This window comes from Ambystoma mexicanum, chromosome 7p (genome assembly GCF_040938575.1).
Source record: "Ambystoma mexicanum isolate Mex_15411 chromosome 7p, UKY_AmexF1_1, whole genome shotgun sequence".
In the NCBI taxonomy this organism is placed as follows: domain Eukaryota; kingdom Metazoa; phylum Chordata; class Amphibia; order Caudata; family Ambystomatidae; genus Ambystoma; species Ambystoma mexicanum.
In genome coordinates, this window is record NC_090939.1 from 894,659,901 (window position 1) to 894,676,516 (window position 16,616).

Genomic DNA, 16,616 nt, shown 5'->3' on the forward strand with positions numbered 1-16,616 from the left:
GCTCAACCCTATGAAAAAAATAAATTCCAAAGCAAGCTGCAAGCAGACTTTAATATCCATGATGACGAATACATGGAGGAAACAATCAATTCGGAAAAGGTGTTCTTCCTCTTGTGTCTTCTTTCTTTGTCTTGGCAGGTGGTTGGATGGTCTTTCAGAATTCCCCCCGCTACAGTGGATAGCACCCACTTGTCTGAGGTGATCCCCTCCCATGCATGGGTGAATTGTGAGATGCGACCAACTGCAGTGGCATTGGAAGGGACCTGGAGTGGGGCATCATTGCTTGGGTGGGGTGGAGCCTTTGGCTGAGGCGGCTCTACCTCTGCTCCTAGATCTTTTGTAGCCCCTTTGAAAATTGGAGGAGGTGGACTGTCCCTCTGAGGTGCCCCATGATGTTGATTGGCTACCTTGCCCATAACTGGAGGAGCGCTGTGGGCCTTGCCCGTGGAACCGCCTTGTGTTAAAAGACCCCCTTTGCACAAACAGTTTGTTGGACAGTTGCCCAAGAGATTTCAGAGTGTCATATTCTTTTTTGGCACTTTTAAGGGCATCATTGACCGCCTTATCGAACAGTGCATTTGGTTCAATGGGCATGTTGAGCAACATGGCCTGTGTTTCGAGCTTAAAGCCGGACTGCCTTAGCCAGGCGTGGCGCTTAATCAATGTGCCTTCGGCTATGATGCGGCCTGCATTGTCAGAGGCATCCATGTTGTTCTTTAAATGTGGTTGGCTACCTGCTTACCCTCAAACGCAGTCTTTAAGTGCTGGCATTTTAGAGGCTCTGGGACTGCCTCTATTTGTTGCTATAGTTCGTCACACTTATGGCAGCCGTAGCCAGTTAAGAGGGTGGTATTATTTGCTATTCTTGTTTGGTAGGCAGCCGAGGAAGCCACCTTTCTGCCAAAGGTGTATATTTTCTTACTTTCCTTGTTTGGCAGGGCCTCAACTGACCCCGGACGTACCGAGGATCGGTAGGGGCCGGCCTGAACACCTTCTCTATGCAGGGTTGACTACCCTTGTATGGTTTGGTGTTGGAAGAGAAGGCTAAATGTGCCTTTGAATAGATTGCAGGAGGGGAATAAATTGTGTAGCAGACCACTCCAGGAATGTCCTCCACAAAGTCCTTGTCAACTTGGGCCTCCTGGGTGTCTATTTTAAAATGTTTGGCGTCCTTGAGGAGTAGCTCATTGTACTGAAGCCGATTATCGACTGGAGAGTCAGCCACTGGCTGATCATAATCGTCTGGTGACTGGATGATGGTCTGGTGACTGGATGACGTAGTCATCGTCATAATATTGGTCCTGGTCATACTGGCCCCTTGATCTCCCAGAGAACCAAGATCATGAGAACAAGTGTCTATAAAATATAGATCCTGAGAAGGGAGGGGGCACTGTGAGGTTGCCTGGGTTTGGGTGGAGGTGCTGAGCTGTGAGGTGTCCAGAAGTTGACTCTTGGCAGCTGGTCGATCTTTAGCTTTTTTTTTTGTGTAGGTCCCTGAAGGTTTGAGAGTTCTTCAGGGTGCTAGTCCATGAAGTCCACAAAGAAATCCATTATACTCATTTTATGTTATTTGGCATTTATATAGCGCTCTATATCTCATTGGTATGACCTCAGAGCGCTGATAGGGTGAATGCCCTCGGAGACCGCAGTCCAGGTCAGTAGAGAGTTAAGTGTCGTAGGGTGCGTGGGTGCACCAGTTATGTGTGCAGCTGGTATAATTGCCTGATGGTAGCTGCATCCTAGCATTAGGTGTGGAGGTGGAGATATCAGTTGAATGTATGCAGTCTGGTGGGTGGACACCCAGACCAGTTCTGCCTGCATTAGGCCTGTAGGACGCTTATGTGAGCAGCTAGGCCGGTTTGTCATGGGATATAGCTGCGTTTTATTAGAGTGATGAGGTGTTTGTTGGGTATTGTTTGTATGTGAGCAGCTAGGACGAATTTAGCGAGGAGTATAGCTATACTCTAATTGAGTGATGGTGTAGCGTAGAGTGTAAGTGTAGTGATATGATGGTTCATGATTAAAGCGCCAAAGCATAATGCGCTTCGAAGCAAGTGGTGAGGTACGGACAGTGAAGACATGCACACCAGGACACACACTGTGAGTGGAAAATGTAGCACAAGCACTAGGCATTCCAAACCACTACAAGATTACTAAAAACGGGTAGCCCAAAACATTACACGTGGCATATTTGTCATCCTCCTGGCAAGAGTACAGAGATGTAGTTGGGATCCTTATGAAAGCACATGCTTGCACTGATTGGACTGCCTTGTAATTGTGCTGTGAGCAACGTGAAAAATAAAAACAATGTTGTTGCTTTATTTTACCATTTACCTTTAACTGCTTTTGAGACTGTGCCAAAAAACAAAGCCAAAAAAACAGGCCCCAGTTGTAATCACCTACCAGACCTTCAATGTACACTGCACCGGCAAATATGTATTACCAAATAAACTAAACACAATCATTTTGAGGAGCAGCTTTCTTGGCTTTGAGTTGGTCTCCGTATCAAAACTCTCTGGGGTCCACTCGGTTGACTTTGGAAATCCTGATGGTGTAGGAGTGTCCTGTAAGGGTGGCGTAGGGGTGTCATGTAAGGATTCAAATATCTTGTGATGCTTGGCCCTTGAGAGAGTGTCTTTAGAGTGGGAAAGGCTGCTATCTTGGACGATAGGGGCGTTGAAGATCTCGTGGATTTCGACGCTCTTGATATTAAGAGTGTGCCTGTGGCGTGTTTCTGAGGAGTTCTCATCTTGGATGTAGTGGATCGGGCCATCAAAGCGCCTTTCGACGCATGCTCTTCAGCGCGTGAAAGGTGGTGTGTTTTAGGCACATGTCACAAACGGACTTGGGCGTCTGTTTCGAAGGCTTGTGTGGTGAACACGAGCGCAATGGCCCAGAGGACAAGGATGATTTAGAGTCCCTTTCCTTCGACACACCATGGCTCAACGTTTGACGACACAGTCGACGGTCGGCCGTGGTATAAGTGTTTAGTGGGGTGTGGGCCTGAGCCGCGGGGTGTAGTCTCCTTAACAGGACCGCTGGCCTGCTTAATGGAGTTGGGGGCTCCCATTTGGGAATCTGCCGGATCCCGATCGCCCTAGGCATCACTTAGGACATCGACGCTGTCATCACTCGATGCTCCACTCCCTCCACGTCAATGGAGGTCTCGGCCTACATGGCGTGGGCAGCCCAGCGTTTTGCTCTACGGTCCTGTAGAGATTTAGGACTAAAAAGCTTGCAGGATTTGCAGTTGTTTTCAGGGTGGTCACTTGGGAGACAGCGGTTACACACCTTGTGTGTTTCTTTCCAGGGGTACTTCCTGTTGCAGGATGCACTGAACTTAAACAGTGCATTTTCCATGATAGGTGGAAAAAGCAGCACAGCAATTAAAAATAAAGACGGGGAACAGATTAGGTATTCTCTAAAGGAGAAGAAAGTATGCCCTCCCCCCACTCTCTCTACTGTGATAGGCCGAGGCCTGTGTAAGCCGCAGTCGGTGTCCGCTAAGACGGTTGTTCAGCTTGTCATGAAAGATGATGGCTCCCGTCTGCCGAAAGCCGCTGAAGTTGATCTTACGGCAGGCAATGGGCAGTTAGCAAAATAATAATAAGTCTACAATTAACTTTGTTAATCAAAGGTGTCAGCCAGAAGGAACTCCGCATCTAGCATTCAACTATGATGGCTCAAAAAAACAATCTGAGGGACCTCAACACGTGAACGACCATTGGTACAGTAGACATCACACTAGGGATAGTATTACCAACACGCCCAGTAGACATCCATTTTTGAGTTTCGAAAACAAATCATGTAATACTCCACGACTACCACTATATGTTGGTCCATGCATGTGATCTAAGCAGATCCACAAGCCTCTGAAATGTGTTTATAAGTGTGCTTTTGTATTAACTGACTTATTTTACTTGCTTAGAGTTCATGGCCTAATAAATTAATATATTCTTTAACCACAGTTTTGCCCATTTACAGTGCTTTATGTGTGGTTAACACCACCCCACATCTCTTGAAGTATGTCAGGCACTGCTAGGTCTATGTTACCTTGTAAGAGTTTGGCTAAACCTAAATGTCAATTAACCTTCTCACCAACTAGGGTGGCCTCTCAAACCTCCCACACGGCTGGTTCTAAAACTCCAACTTAACACGGACGCCAACACCACATTAGAACATTTTGCACTAACGGATGATATGTAGAGATGAATGTAGATTCCTAATTCTCAAGTGACGATCTTAGGGAGTCGTGATGAGTCAGCATGTACTGCGACTCACAGCTGGTCACTCTCACCACACCCTTGCTTTAAACAGGGGTCTTTACAAATGGCCAATGGCCTGCGAAGTGGGCGTTGCATTGAGGCAATAACTAATATTTTAACATCTTCCAGCATTGACTCTACGGTATGCAAGGGTCGAACTTCATATCATGAAGTGCCATTAATTGACATGGTAGATGACAATATACCTACTGTCCCTGTGGTTTGTTTAGATACTGGTAACTGCTCTACTCATGTAGCCCAAGTGCATGCTACTTCCTCTGTTTCTATGTATGCCCCAACAAAGGTTGAGGAAAAAGAGATTGTAGATGTAAATACGAATGATAGTATGATTCGATCGGATTCATGTACCCCTAACAAAGTGCAATTTAGCACTACCTTGCAGAAGATGGCTGCATTAAATGCACAAGTCAATCAAACTATTAGTATGATGACTCCACTAGTATATGGCACAACAAATTCGGGCACCATTGCAAATACTAATAGGAGTTATCATACCAAAATAGATGATGATGTATCGGATGAGGCACCAATTGGAGCAATTCCGCGCACGCTTTCATTCTCGCCTGATCAATTTAATGTTTCAAATAAAGTACCAATTGAGGATCTTGGAGTAGGTACGAATAGTGTGCGCGGAATTGAAAAACAATCCCCAACCCCTCTTCCGGTGATCACCAAAATTCTAGATCTCCTTGACAAGGGTCACGAGCTCACTCATCTTGAATTAAAGGAAACTAAGGCCATCTTGCATTATCTTTGCTCCAAAATGGACAAAATCGAGGGGTTTATCACTGCAGTTTACACCTTAAGATCCATTCAATCTGAAATTAGAGGACAAGGCCATAGCAATGAAGAGGCAGGGAGGCACGATTTATATGTAAACAGTTTGGAACAGTGCAATCAGGACGCATTAATTGAACCTGTGAAATGTAAGTGCGACAATGACTTGAAAGAAATTAAGGCATCAGTCGATGCACTGAATTTCACAATTACAACTCACTTCACCAAAATGGAACCTTCAATGCGGTTTCCTGATAGCCCATCTGCTCTCCTTGAAGAAATTGAATCACAAAAAAAAACAGACAGAACACTGTGTTACTGAGGAACCTTTTACTTTTATGTCCCGTCGAGTTAAAAAAAATCACTTGCGAGCCGTTAAGAGATATGCTAAGCGTAGGAAGGAAGCACTATTACATAAGAATGATGGACGTGGAAAGGATACTTACTTGGTTCCTAGTATAGAATTAATCGATGAAGATCATATTGATGTAGGACAACTGTCCAAAGAAAGCCAAGATGTTCTTACCCCGGTTACTAATTTATCGGAGGAAGTAAGTCAAAATGGTATTATTACCAAGTCATTAATGATGGGTGCTGTCCCCCCTCAGATTGCTAATCTTAAATCTGGCATCGTCAATCCAGTGAATAGTATATCTGAGGAAATTACGATTTCTAAACCTTTGATCAAATCAAAATTATGTGAAATGTCTCTAAAGGTGTTAGATAATCAGGACAACGGATGTGCAACAACTCTAATCGAACCCGTTATCGGCTCTGTAGTAAAAAGTAACTTAAGGGACTTTTTCCCGATTATAGGGAGATGTCGTACGATGAAAAACAACATTATTCACTCGGGCCCTCATGGTAGTGACAATTCGATTTCACTAACTAGGAAAACCTATAGTGAAGTATGTTCGAGGGATGTGACTACCGAACTCTCTGCGAACAATATCTCCGAACAGCCCAAAAATATACCCTTAGTTGCTGTAAATGGCATTGGTAAAATAGGGAAGGTAGAGGTAGATGAAATAACTAATAACATAGAAAAGGAGGTGAACATGACTAAGTCGGTAATTGCAGTAAATGGCACGGGAAAAAGAACTACTTTGGTTGAGGTATCGGCCGTGCTTCATAAGGAGAGTTCCAAGTTCAGCTGTTTCGATCAAACTGGATCAATTGATAATGCAATGACTCCAAATCGTATTTTTATACATGGCCCTGCGCAAAGCAGAACACTACCACAAAACATGAATACCAATCCTCTCTTGTATAAAAATGGCGAAGCCTCTGTAGCTCTGAGTAAAACTTTCTATATGGACAATCAGAACACAAACAATCATAGCAAGATCCTATTAAAACAACCTAATAATTTATTAATCAATCCTGCTGTTGAAGCAGGAACTCCAGTTGTCTCAGCGCCAATTTCACACAGGCCCTTGCAGTCAGATGAGATGAAGGAATACATCATAGGATTTGAAGAAAATGCTGAGGAATTGGTAGATAAACGTATTAATCGTTCATTTATCTTCTCCCTTTTCTCAAAAATACCTCAATTGAGAATGGTTAAATCCAATGATATTACCAGAGTCTCCCTGGCCAGAATCAACAACTTCAGGGCCCTATGTTATCTCGGTTCTGAGGCAGTAATGAAATTTATTTGGTCCAATCGGGAGGAAATAAAAAGAGAGGGTTTGGTATTACTTACCTTCGGATCCGAGGATGATGCTGCTCTATTCCTAGATCCACCAAAAGTGATCGATGGAAATTGTATTGATATGACCGTACCCATTGTTAAAACAAATATGGGCTCTGGACTTGATTTGGCTGAGATTCTGAAAGTTGTAGCTCAAACAAATGGCCTTCCTTGGCTGGAACCTATGCTCTTGGCCATTTTGTCTTCTAATACTACTTCACTACCTACAAAACCAGTCACATAGCTATCTAATCACAAAGAACTTAAAATCATATCCTGGAATTCGTGTGGCTTTGTGAATTTAATGAACTGGCATCTCAATCTTATTAGTGATGAACGACCAACTATAATCATAATTCAAGAGTCGATGAAAACAGAACCTCTACTTATCCCTGGTTATGTTACTTTTAACTCATTAGCTAAGAGACATTTATCAGGCCGCCCATCTGGGGGCTTATCGATTGCAATAAATACCTCATTTAAAGCCCAACCTAATTTAGTTTGGAACTCTCCGAGTTTATTAGGGGTTCATCTTAATATACCCTCAATCAGATATCCATCATTAATTATCATCTCACTATATTGGAACCCAGCCAATTTAACTATTGAAGAGATGTTTGACGATCTTGAAGCATGCTTGGAACTCTCCGCTAGTATATATCAGAACTGTGAGATCATTCTTGGCGGCGATTTTAATTGTGACTGTAGAAATGTGAATGAAACTAGTCTATCTAAACTCGCAACCTTAGCATGCATTAGAGGAGCCAAGTTTAGAGAACTCCTAACTGATTGGGACATGGATCTCTTGGCGACACGATATGAAATCAAAAATTACATGGGAAAGAGGAGTTAAGAAGTCAATGATAGATTTTATCTTTGTATCTCGTAATCTTATAGCTTACATGGCCCCATTAGTAATAGAGCCTATATTGATCGGTGATCATGCACAACTTATAACATCATTGAAATTGAAATGTCAATTGCTAGGGGCAAATAGTTCACTATCAGCAGTAGAAGTTGATCGCCCTCAGCACTCAATCAGGTGGAACAATGGCTTGTGCGATCAGATTTTTAAACACATATCTCGAGAAACACTGCGAGTTGACCAATATGGTGCCAATTTAAGAATAAAACTATCTGATAGGGATTACTCCAAAATAGTTGACACCGTTTTGCTCAAATTTTGTAAAAACCGCAGTAGTGCGAAACATACTCGCATCTACGATCAGAAATGCAAACTGTTGAAAAGGGAAAAAAACAAAGCCCTAAGACAATTAAAATATAATGTTTTAGGCACTGAAAGACTCAGAGAAAGGCGGAATCAAATCATCTCACAGTACAAACAAAACTTAAGATTCGCCCGGATCTCGAGACACAATGAGGAGAACTGTACTTTAATTCGTGCCATCACGTCACATGACACTCGAGTTATATGGCGTACTCTAAAAGCTGACCCAAAAAATGCCGTGTTATCTATGCCAAATTGTATTTCTGATCAGACATGGCAGACGTATATAACTGCAAAATATCAACTACCTTATAAGTTCCAATTTCTTCCTGGTATATTGCTAGACTCTACCAGGATCCCTCGGCTTAATTGGAGTATTAGAGACATAATTTGGGCAATCTCGAGGCTGTCGTATTCTAAGGCTGCAGGACCAGACGGGCTTCCCCCTTGTCTCTATAAAGCGGACCCTGCCATGTGGGCAGAAATTATGAATACCAAATTCGAAACCATCTTCAACTCTGGGGAAATTCCACCATCTTGGTTAACTGCAAACATAGTCCCGATATTTAAGAGGGGTGATCCTTCCTGTCCTGAAAATTATCGCCCGATTTCTCTAATCGATACCGAGGCTAAAATCTTTGCGATTCTACTTCTTCACGATTTGGAGAAAATTATTGAGTCCAAGGGTCTTTATTCTAAATTTCAAACGGGTTTCAGAAAGAATATGAGTACCACTCTAAATGCAACTATCCTTGCGCACGTTATTGCTGGAGCAAAAAATAAGAACTCTAATCCGGTATATATCGCAATGATTGACATGAGTGCGGCCTTTGATAATGTTGTCCGCAACTTATTGTGGATGAAAATGTTGGCTTTCGGAATTCCAAAAGATTTAATGTATTGGATCATGAAATTGCACATTAATACATCTTATAGAATAAAAATATCACAGGACGGGGGCACCACAGCTCCAATAGGATCAGCACTGGGCTTAAAACAGGGCTGCAACCTTGCAGCAACCCTGTTTAATCTATACATGGCGGATCTGGATAAAAACTGGGAAAATATGAACCTGTTCCCTGTGAAGGTTGGGAGTATATCTTTGCAATGGATCGCCTTTGCAGATGATATTATCTTGTTTGACCCTACTCCTGTAGGTTTACAAACGAAATTAACACTTTTTGAGGAATTTGCAAAGGACCACAATTTGACTCCCAACCCGGCAAAGACTGCCATTATGAAATTTGGAGTGAAGCAGAAAAAGGGCAGTTTTAGATGGCATATTATGGATACGCAGATATCTTGTATTAACAACGCCATTTATTTGGGGTATCATCTCTCTGATCAGAATTCCATCAAGGTATGGACAGACATTATCAAATGCAAAACCAGGACACTCCTTTCGCAATTGAAAAGGATTTATACCCGGTTCTGCAAATTTTCATTAACTCCGTTAATTGAATTTATGTCCTTGAAGACTGAGAGTATCATTCTTTATGCACTAGATATTTGTTTGTGTGATATGTCTAATATGTTGGATTGTTTACAAGGCTCACTTTTAAAAGCAGCAATGTTCTTGCCTATGTCCATTCCAAATGCCATCATACGTCATGAATTGGGGTTGGTGGCACTGTCGTCTAGATGGAAATGGAGACAGTTATCTCATTTTGCAAAGATGAATTACCCACCGACTAATTCGCTATATGCGGATTTGAATAAGATGCTGGGTACTCACTGTCCTCCTTCCTTTTATAATTATCAACTGAAAATGCAACAACTTTTAAGTGAAGTGAATATTGCAGTGAATGATGTCCATCTTCGCCCGTGCCATGCAAAAAAAAAACTTTTTGATTTAGACTGGTGTGTAACTATTGATCGGATTATGACATACAAATCGTATGAAGAATATGGTGCCTTTGTTAAACAGCGCATCCCTCGCTATGCACATGTCACTTTATTCCCCTGTGAAACTACCAGGAAGGCATATATTCGATTTAGATTTAATCTTTACCATACTAGGGATAGAACAAAGAATTGGGGAACAAATGCCTCCACAATTGCTGTGGGATGTCGATTTGATGAGTGTAATGAACCACATGAAACATTGAAGCATCTCATACTCTACTGTCCCCATTTTAACAAAATACGTACAGCAAGATTTATGAAATTTGTTGATATAGGGTTTGAGGATTGCCTCGAGTTTTTGTGGTCTCGCATGATGCAAGGAACTCACAACCGTTTAATTTATGAATTAGTAAGTTTTTGTAAGCATATAGAAAAAGAACTTATTTTGAGTGGAGAATGAAATGCCTAGTTGGTAAATTGATTGGTATATTTTCTCTTGCACCTGTATTTTAAATTGTATTTTAAAGTATTTTAAAGTATTGTGTGCTAATGCAAAATAATGTAATTTCAAATGTTTAAATTTTCCTTTTCTTTTTACATGGATTCTAACTTGTTCTTTTGCAAAGGTTCTACTCGAAATTATTCTTGTAAATGAACTAAATGCAAATAAATAATAAAAAAATAAAAAAACAGGGGGCTTTTCCCCTGTCCCCCGATCCCCAGGGACCGCTGCGTTCGGCCTCCCAGTCCCACAACCTTCAATGAGGAGCCCACCATTCCACCCATACCATCCACACCCCAAAAATAATACTTTAACATGTTGGTTTCTGGGCCACACATTATACATGTTCCCAGGCTGCACTTGCCAGTGCAGTGAGCCAGCATGCAGCGGGCCCTAGGAATACCAATCATACACCAGATTAGCAAGGGTTCAAAATGTTAGGTTGTAGTCCTATTCTATGTATTTTAGTATGGTCTGCTTACAATTTATTTTGTTAATAGGTCATCTATTTATATGGTGTATGGGTTCAGGAGAAGAACAAATTAAGTTTTAGTCAAGCAGTTAGATTTTCTGCACTTACTGTGTGCTGTGGTCCAAATATGTCATCACTCTGTCGCCTTCTTCTTCCAAACGTTTGTTTACATGGTGAAGGTATTCTGGGACCTGGAGGTAAAATATAGAATGGTAAAAAGACAATTATTAGCTAAAAGTTAGCAAAGACTTTTTTTGCAGAACACAAAGTGTACACTTACTGATACTTATTCAGGAACATGGCACATTTAATGTAACAGTTGAAGAGCTTACTATTTTCTTCAATGGTCGGTAGGACCAAAAAACGAATTCTGCCTAGGCATAAATAAGTACGCAGAGGCCCACATGTTTTGTATTAATTTAAGAATGTCATATGCTGTCCAACTACAAAATATCCTTTTGTAAACCTGCAAGTCAGATTAATATATTCTTTGGCATTACATTTTTAGTCTTGCTTTTCTAATTATATCACTCAGCTTAATTTGATACTGGTCAGCAATATGCATTGTTGAACAAACTGGAGCCCAAGGATGAAGCAAGGTAGGTGCATCAGTATTACAGTTGTTGTGCTTCTACTTGCCAAGAGGAACAGATAGAGTCAACCAGAAAAATGATCCCCAGAAAAATCAGAGACCTGTACAACACAACCCATGCTTGTTTGTGTCCATTAGTTTTTCCTGAGAATCATCAGCAGCCAAATCTAGTCCTGCTTTTAGGATTTCCACAATTAATATTCATGGGATTAATGTACATATCATGAATCTAAATTAGAAGTACATTTGCATGGTCACTGATTAAACTGTAAAACATTTGGTAAATCCATGTAACTTTAGAATTAAAATGATTTACTGGGCAATCAGTAGCTAGTAAAACTTTTATTTGCACAATTTATTGGACGGTTGAAACCCCAAACAATTGGCACAATGCACAGTCAACACCATATATTCCAAAAGGGGTGGAGCTAAGGCGGTCTAGTGCAATTGGCTGGGGCAGTATAACCCACAGTGACAGCAATAGGCTATAGTGACAAGCAATTTAAGCTTCAAAGAAAAACTGCTTTAATATTACTAAGGATTGCAGCCTGATGACACAGAATATTCACGAGCATGTGAATCCATGAAAGATCCCATGCAGGAGAAAAGGATGTTTCAAAGTTTCAATTGCATTCAGTTGGCTACAGAAACTCCACAAGGGACAGGGGTACTTGTGTTTAGGATTTCATTTGTAAAAATTAAAATAAACATACATATCAAAAATTGCTGCATCCACTTTGCCTTAGGTAATTTCAGCAAATATGAGGGCAGAATGACCCTTTTTTTATGCTCCTGTTCCACATCATGATAAAATGTATACTTCATGATTGCGGCATGAGTATTAATTCAATCGTAATCCAATAGTCACTTTTTAACCATACTTGGGGTTTGCACCAGATGTTCTGAGGTGATACCCATTTCTTCCAATAATAAAATACAATTCGATGCCCATCCTTTCAGGGAGTCCCATCTGTTTTTCCCATAATATTCATTTAGCTCTACAAATAATGAGTTAGGCGTTTGAAATGAGATCTTCATAAATAAAATAATTAAACTCTACTCTAACCTTAATGGATAGTATGCCAAGTTCAAAACGAATCACAGATATAGGTAAAGAGTTTGGTAAATGCAAAACGCTCCTCCAGATGCTGGCTTTGAAGTTATTATTATTAGGGTTGAAAGAGTATGACATCAATACTGTAAATTCTCTTTGGTATTACCTTGGCCGTATTAAATGTAATGATGAGTAGAATGGAATATTTTCCCTTTTTATTTTTTGTATTTCATTTTTGGTATTCGAGTATCTGATTTTTCTCGCAGCAGAGCTATCATAGCAGATGTGTTCACGGAATTTCTCCAGAAAAAAACAATTCATTGCCCGAATCGAAGAGCCCTGCAATTGCACTTCACATCTAACCAGGACATCTACCATTTATGATACTACTATATCGAACCACAATCCTCAAGACCATACCAAGATTTTCACACCGTCATTAGAAACTTTCAGTCAATCAGACATCGTAATTTAATATTGCCCTTGATAAAGATCCAGGAGGGTTGAATCAATTGTTGGCTACAGAATTATATAGATTGTTGAATTGAATTAGTGTTCGATTGTTGACTACAATGTATACATTGATTAAATAAATTGATTACTCAACCAGAGCTATTGTGGGAAGGGTTCTTCCTCCATTAGATTTGATGAAACCCACACTTGGGACGGAAGGGCACCGTCTCCCTTGAACCCCCCCCACCGACAGCAGGGTGTACATATTTTACTGATCAGTGCAGTGGTTCTTATATTCTAGTGCCCTAAACTTGTGGCTCCTAAGACTTCCTTTAAGGTCAGTGCTCATAGAAACAGTCTTGAAGATTTCAGGTTTAGGTTTCCCAGTAAAACATTCTTTTACTTTTTTTTAGCTGGAGCTCTCAACTTCCTAAGGAGAGGTGCTAGTCCTAAAGCTGGTATATTGGATTCAATGATTATTGGGTCTCCACATCCTTCTTCGGAGTTTTTCCAAATACATCATTTATCCCCCTTGGAACTTTACTTCTGAGCAATCTGAATCGATGATGCTGCAAACTGAGTGGGGCGCCCCAACGTATGAAACTGGACTTGGCCAGGGCAGCAGAAAACATGGCATGTATGGTGTTTTTTCCAAGGAGCCCGATAAGCCCTATAAGAGTATTGCTTTGACTTCCTCCCGGTTATTAACCGACAAAGGGGTTTCCACATTGCTCACATGAGAATCATTCTCGTTAGTAAACAGCTGTTTCAAATCACACATGCCGCTGAAAGTGTAATCAAGTATCACTGGTCTGATCTGCATATCTTGGTCACAGGTTAGATCTCCCTTGTTAGGGGCTTTATTGTCAGACAAATCCCTATTCACTTAGAAACTTAGAAAAACGATTTTCCCCAAATCACTATTCGTTGTTGCAAGAACACAAACGGTTCCACCACTTGTGTCAGCTACTGCAGCATTGCTCTGGAGCACCACAGAGGGAGAATGCACCTCAGAAAGTCCCAGAGCAGCCCAGATCTGTGTTTCTGCTGCAAAGATTGCACATGATCGGGGCAGAATGTGGGTTGAGCTGAAGAGATGAGCGAGATTAGAGTGGAAGAAGCAATATTTTATAACTTCTTAGATCCTATGTCGAAACCAGGGCGAGCATTATGATTCACTTCTTATTTCTACTCTTCAGCAGTTTTTTTTTTTTTTTTTAAACAGAAAATCTCTAACCCCGAAATACAAATCCCCAAAAGTCTCTCCTATGTGCAAAGATCCTCAGTCCACTTACTTTCCTCTGGGCCCTATTAGTCATTTCCTGCCCAGGTCCTTTCGTCTTCTTTTTCTGCTCTTCACAGAGATAAGTATACCTTCCTGCTTAGCCTATCTATAGGAACGTTAATGTGGGATGAAGTGAAGTATAAATGTCATATGTAGGTTGTATTATATAGATGAGGCATATTTAGATGAGCGCGTGGTCGCTGGCACACTTCGGGACTACACAGCGCATCCGGATCGCATGGCGGAGCCCAGGATCATTTAACAGCCAGGTGACCCAGGTGCACACATACCATGGTAACAGTGCGCTCAGGAGCACAAGCCAGATCCGTGAGCAACTAGCTCACGCGAAGCTCACCGGTTCGTGCCCCCCCCCCTATTGGCCCCCTGACATTACTGAGTGCCGACCCGTGCACCCGAAAATATGCATCAGTAAAGGCGACACCACCCAGAACATACGCAGTGTCGCCCAACGAGCGACAGAGGCAACATGCCACCAATAGCACGGCTGCACGCTGCACAGTATTACAGTGCGAATACAGCACTGCACTCGACTACAAAGCTTGACAGCTCAATAGCACTGGAAATCCAATACAACTTAAGTGGCCCACGGCTATCGAGGAGTGGGATAACCACTCAGCGTGCATGGAGTCAGAAAGCTGGAGTGAGGGGAGCCAGGACAAAATGCTTACAGAGGAAGATACAGACCTCACAACCTCACATTAAGCTGGATGGATTATCTCAGACACAGTGACTCAAGGGTACGGCCCTTATAGGACAGGTTAGAAGCACTGGAGTGTCTGAAAGGGGATGCCTTGAGTAACAGAAATAAACAATTACCGAAATCACGTCCGCAAGCTAACCTCACAAGGAGTTGACTGCACAGTAGAGAGAACAGACCCGGAAGAGAAAAGAGTCCATTCCCCGGGGTCCAAGAACTGAGTGTAAAAGACTCCAGAAGCAGCCAATGCATTCGACAAGCTCAGACGCTTTCATGCAAAGATCAGCAGTGCCAAGCCTCATACCCCGGTCCTCAGAGACGCAAAATATAGGTGATGGAGATACCTCACCAAACACTGACGTGTCTGACTTTCATTCCTCACAAAAGGTAGTGAAAAGCGGTAAAAGGAATAAGGCAGAGAAGAACATAGAAGAACCTAAAGAGGAATTAGCAGCCATGTTCGACCCAGATAGTATGACATCCCAGGTCGAATGACTGGCTGTCATCTTCTAGAGTGACATACTACATGGTGGACAGATTGAGCAAACGTCTGCAGAAAGAGACAAGACTACGGATGAGATTGGAGTGAATCTGTGTCTTAATAGAATCAAGACTCCCTGTGCTGTAACCTTGGGTAATCTTCATTGTCGGGAAATGTCCAGGGACATCAACTTCTTACGCTTAAATTTACTTGCTGTCCTCAGCTCCCAACTACTTACAACTGCACTCTCTAGGCACTCTGCTCCACACAGAGCTCTGCACCAATTCACGCTGTATTAGAATCTCTCACTGGTATAACCAGGAATGTGCTCCCACGAGAAAAGTTGACCAAACGCTCAGGTCTGCTTACAACTGCACTCTCCAGACACTCTGTATTTTTATATACTTACGGACTAACTTGAATTATTGGGATTGTTCTCAGTGGACTCACTGTAGCCCTAAACTACTGACACTTTTGAGACTAAGCCTTGACTGCTCATGCACCTATCTTGACCAGGTTTTGGTTAACCTCAGCGTCTTCTGGGTTTACCATAAATAGGGTGGCCTGCTAAAATACTCACAGGGACTGATTTTAGAAATCCATCTTAACAAAAAGAACCGCCAATCAATACATAAATGGAGCAGAAGCGGGGTAGAGGAAAAGACTAGGTTTAGGACAAGTGAACAAGAAGCAGAAAGAACAGGATGGAGAAAGGGTAGAGAAATGAAAGGAGGGTGAGAAGAAATTGAGGAAAGGAACAGACTATCAAAAAAAATAAACTGTAGAGAAAATAAGGGGCACACACCAAGGCGGCAAGGGGAGTTGGACAGATTTGTATGAAATACCAAACAGTTGCAAAGTCCTTGAATAAAGCAACAAAGCTTTTGCCAAATAGAAGATCTATCGCTTACAATGACATGGCTCTCCCCCATACTTTCAATGGCAACTGGGTTAATAAGTGGCCAACGTAGATTCTCATATGGCATCCCCAACAGCTTCAGAGATAAGAAGCCTAATAAACAGACCACCACACCTTTACGTGGGTGCATCCTTAGACACTGCTGGTCCCAATGACTGCCAATTTTCTGCAGAAAAACGTCAGCTTCCTCAACATCCACAAAACTAAAGCGATTTTCCTGGTACCTAACCTTGAGTTTGGCTGACAAGACAGAAGCGGGCAGCAACAGTTTAGCCAACTTCTTCTGAACATGCAAAAGCTTGCACAGCCTC

The 16,616-nt window shown here is 41.9% G+C and overlaps 1 protein-coding gene across 1 annotated transcript in view; it reads right to left on the minus strand.

The window, feature by feature from the left end:
- The window catches only part of CUL4A (cullin 4A), a 2,221,838-nt gene that overhangs the window by 1,155,085 nt on the left and 1,050,137 nt on the right, over window positions 1–16,616 (minus strand). The window contains exon 8 of the mRNA XM_069637151.1: window positions 10,912–10,994. Within this exon, the coding sequence (XP_069493252.1) occupies window positions 10,912–10,994 (83 nt within the window). The remainder of the gene's footprint in view (window positions 1–10,911; window positions 10,995–16,616) is intronic.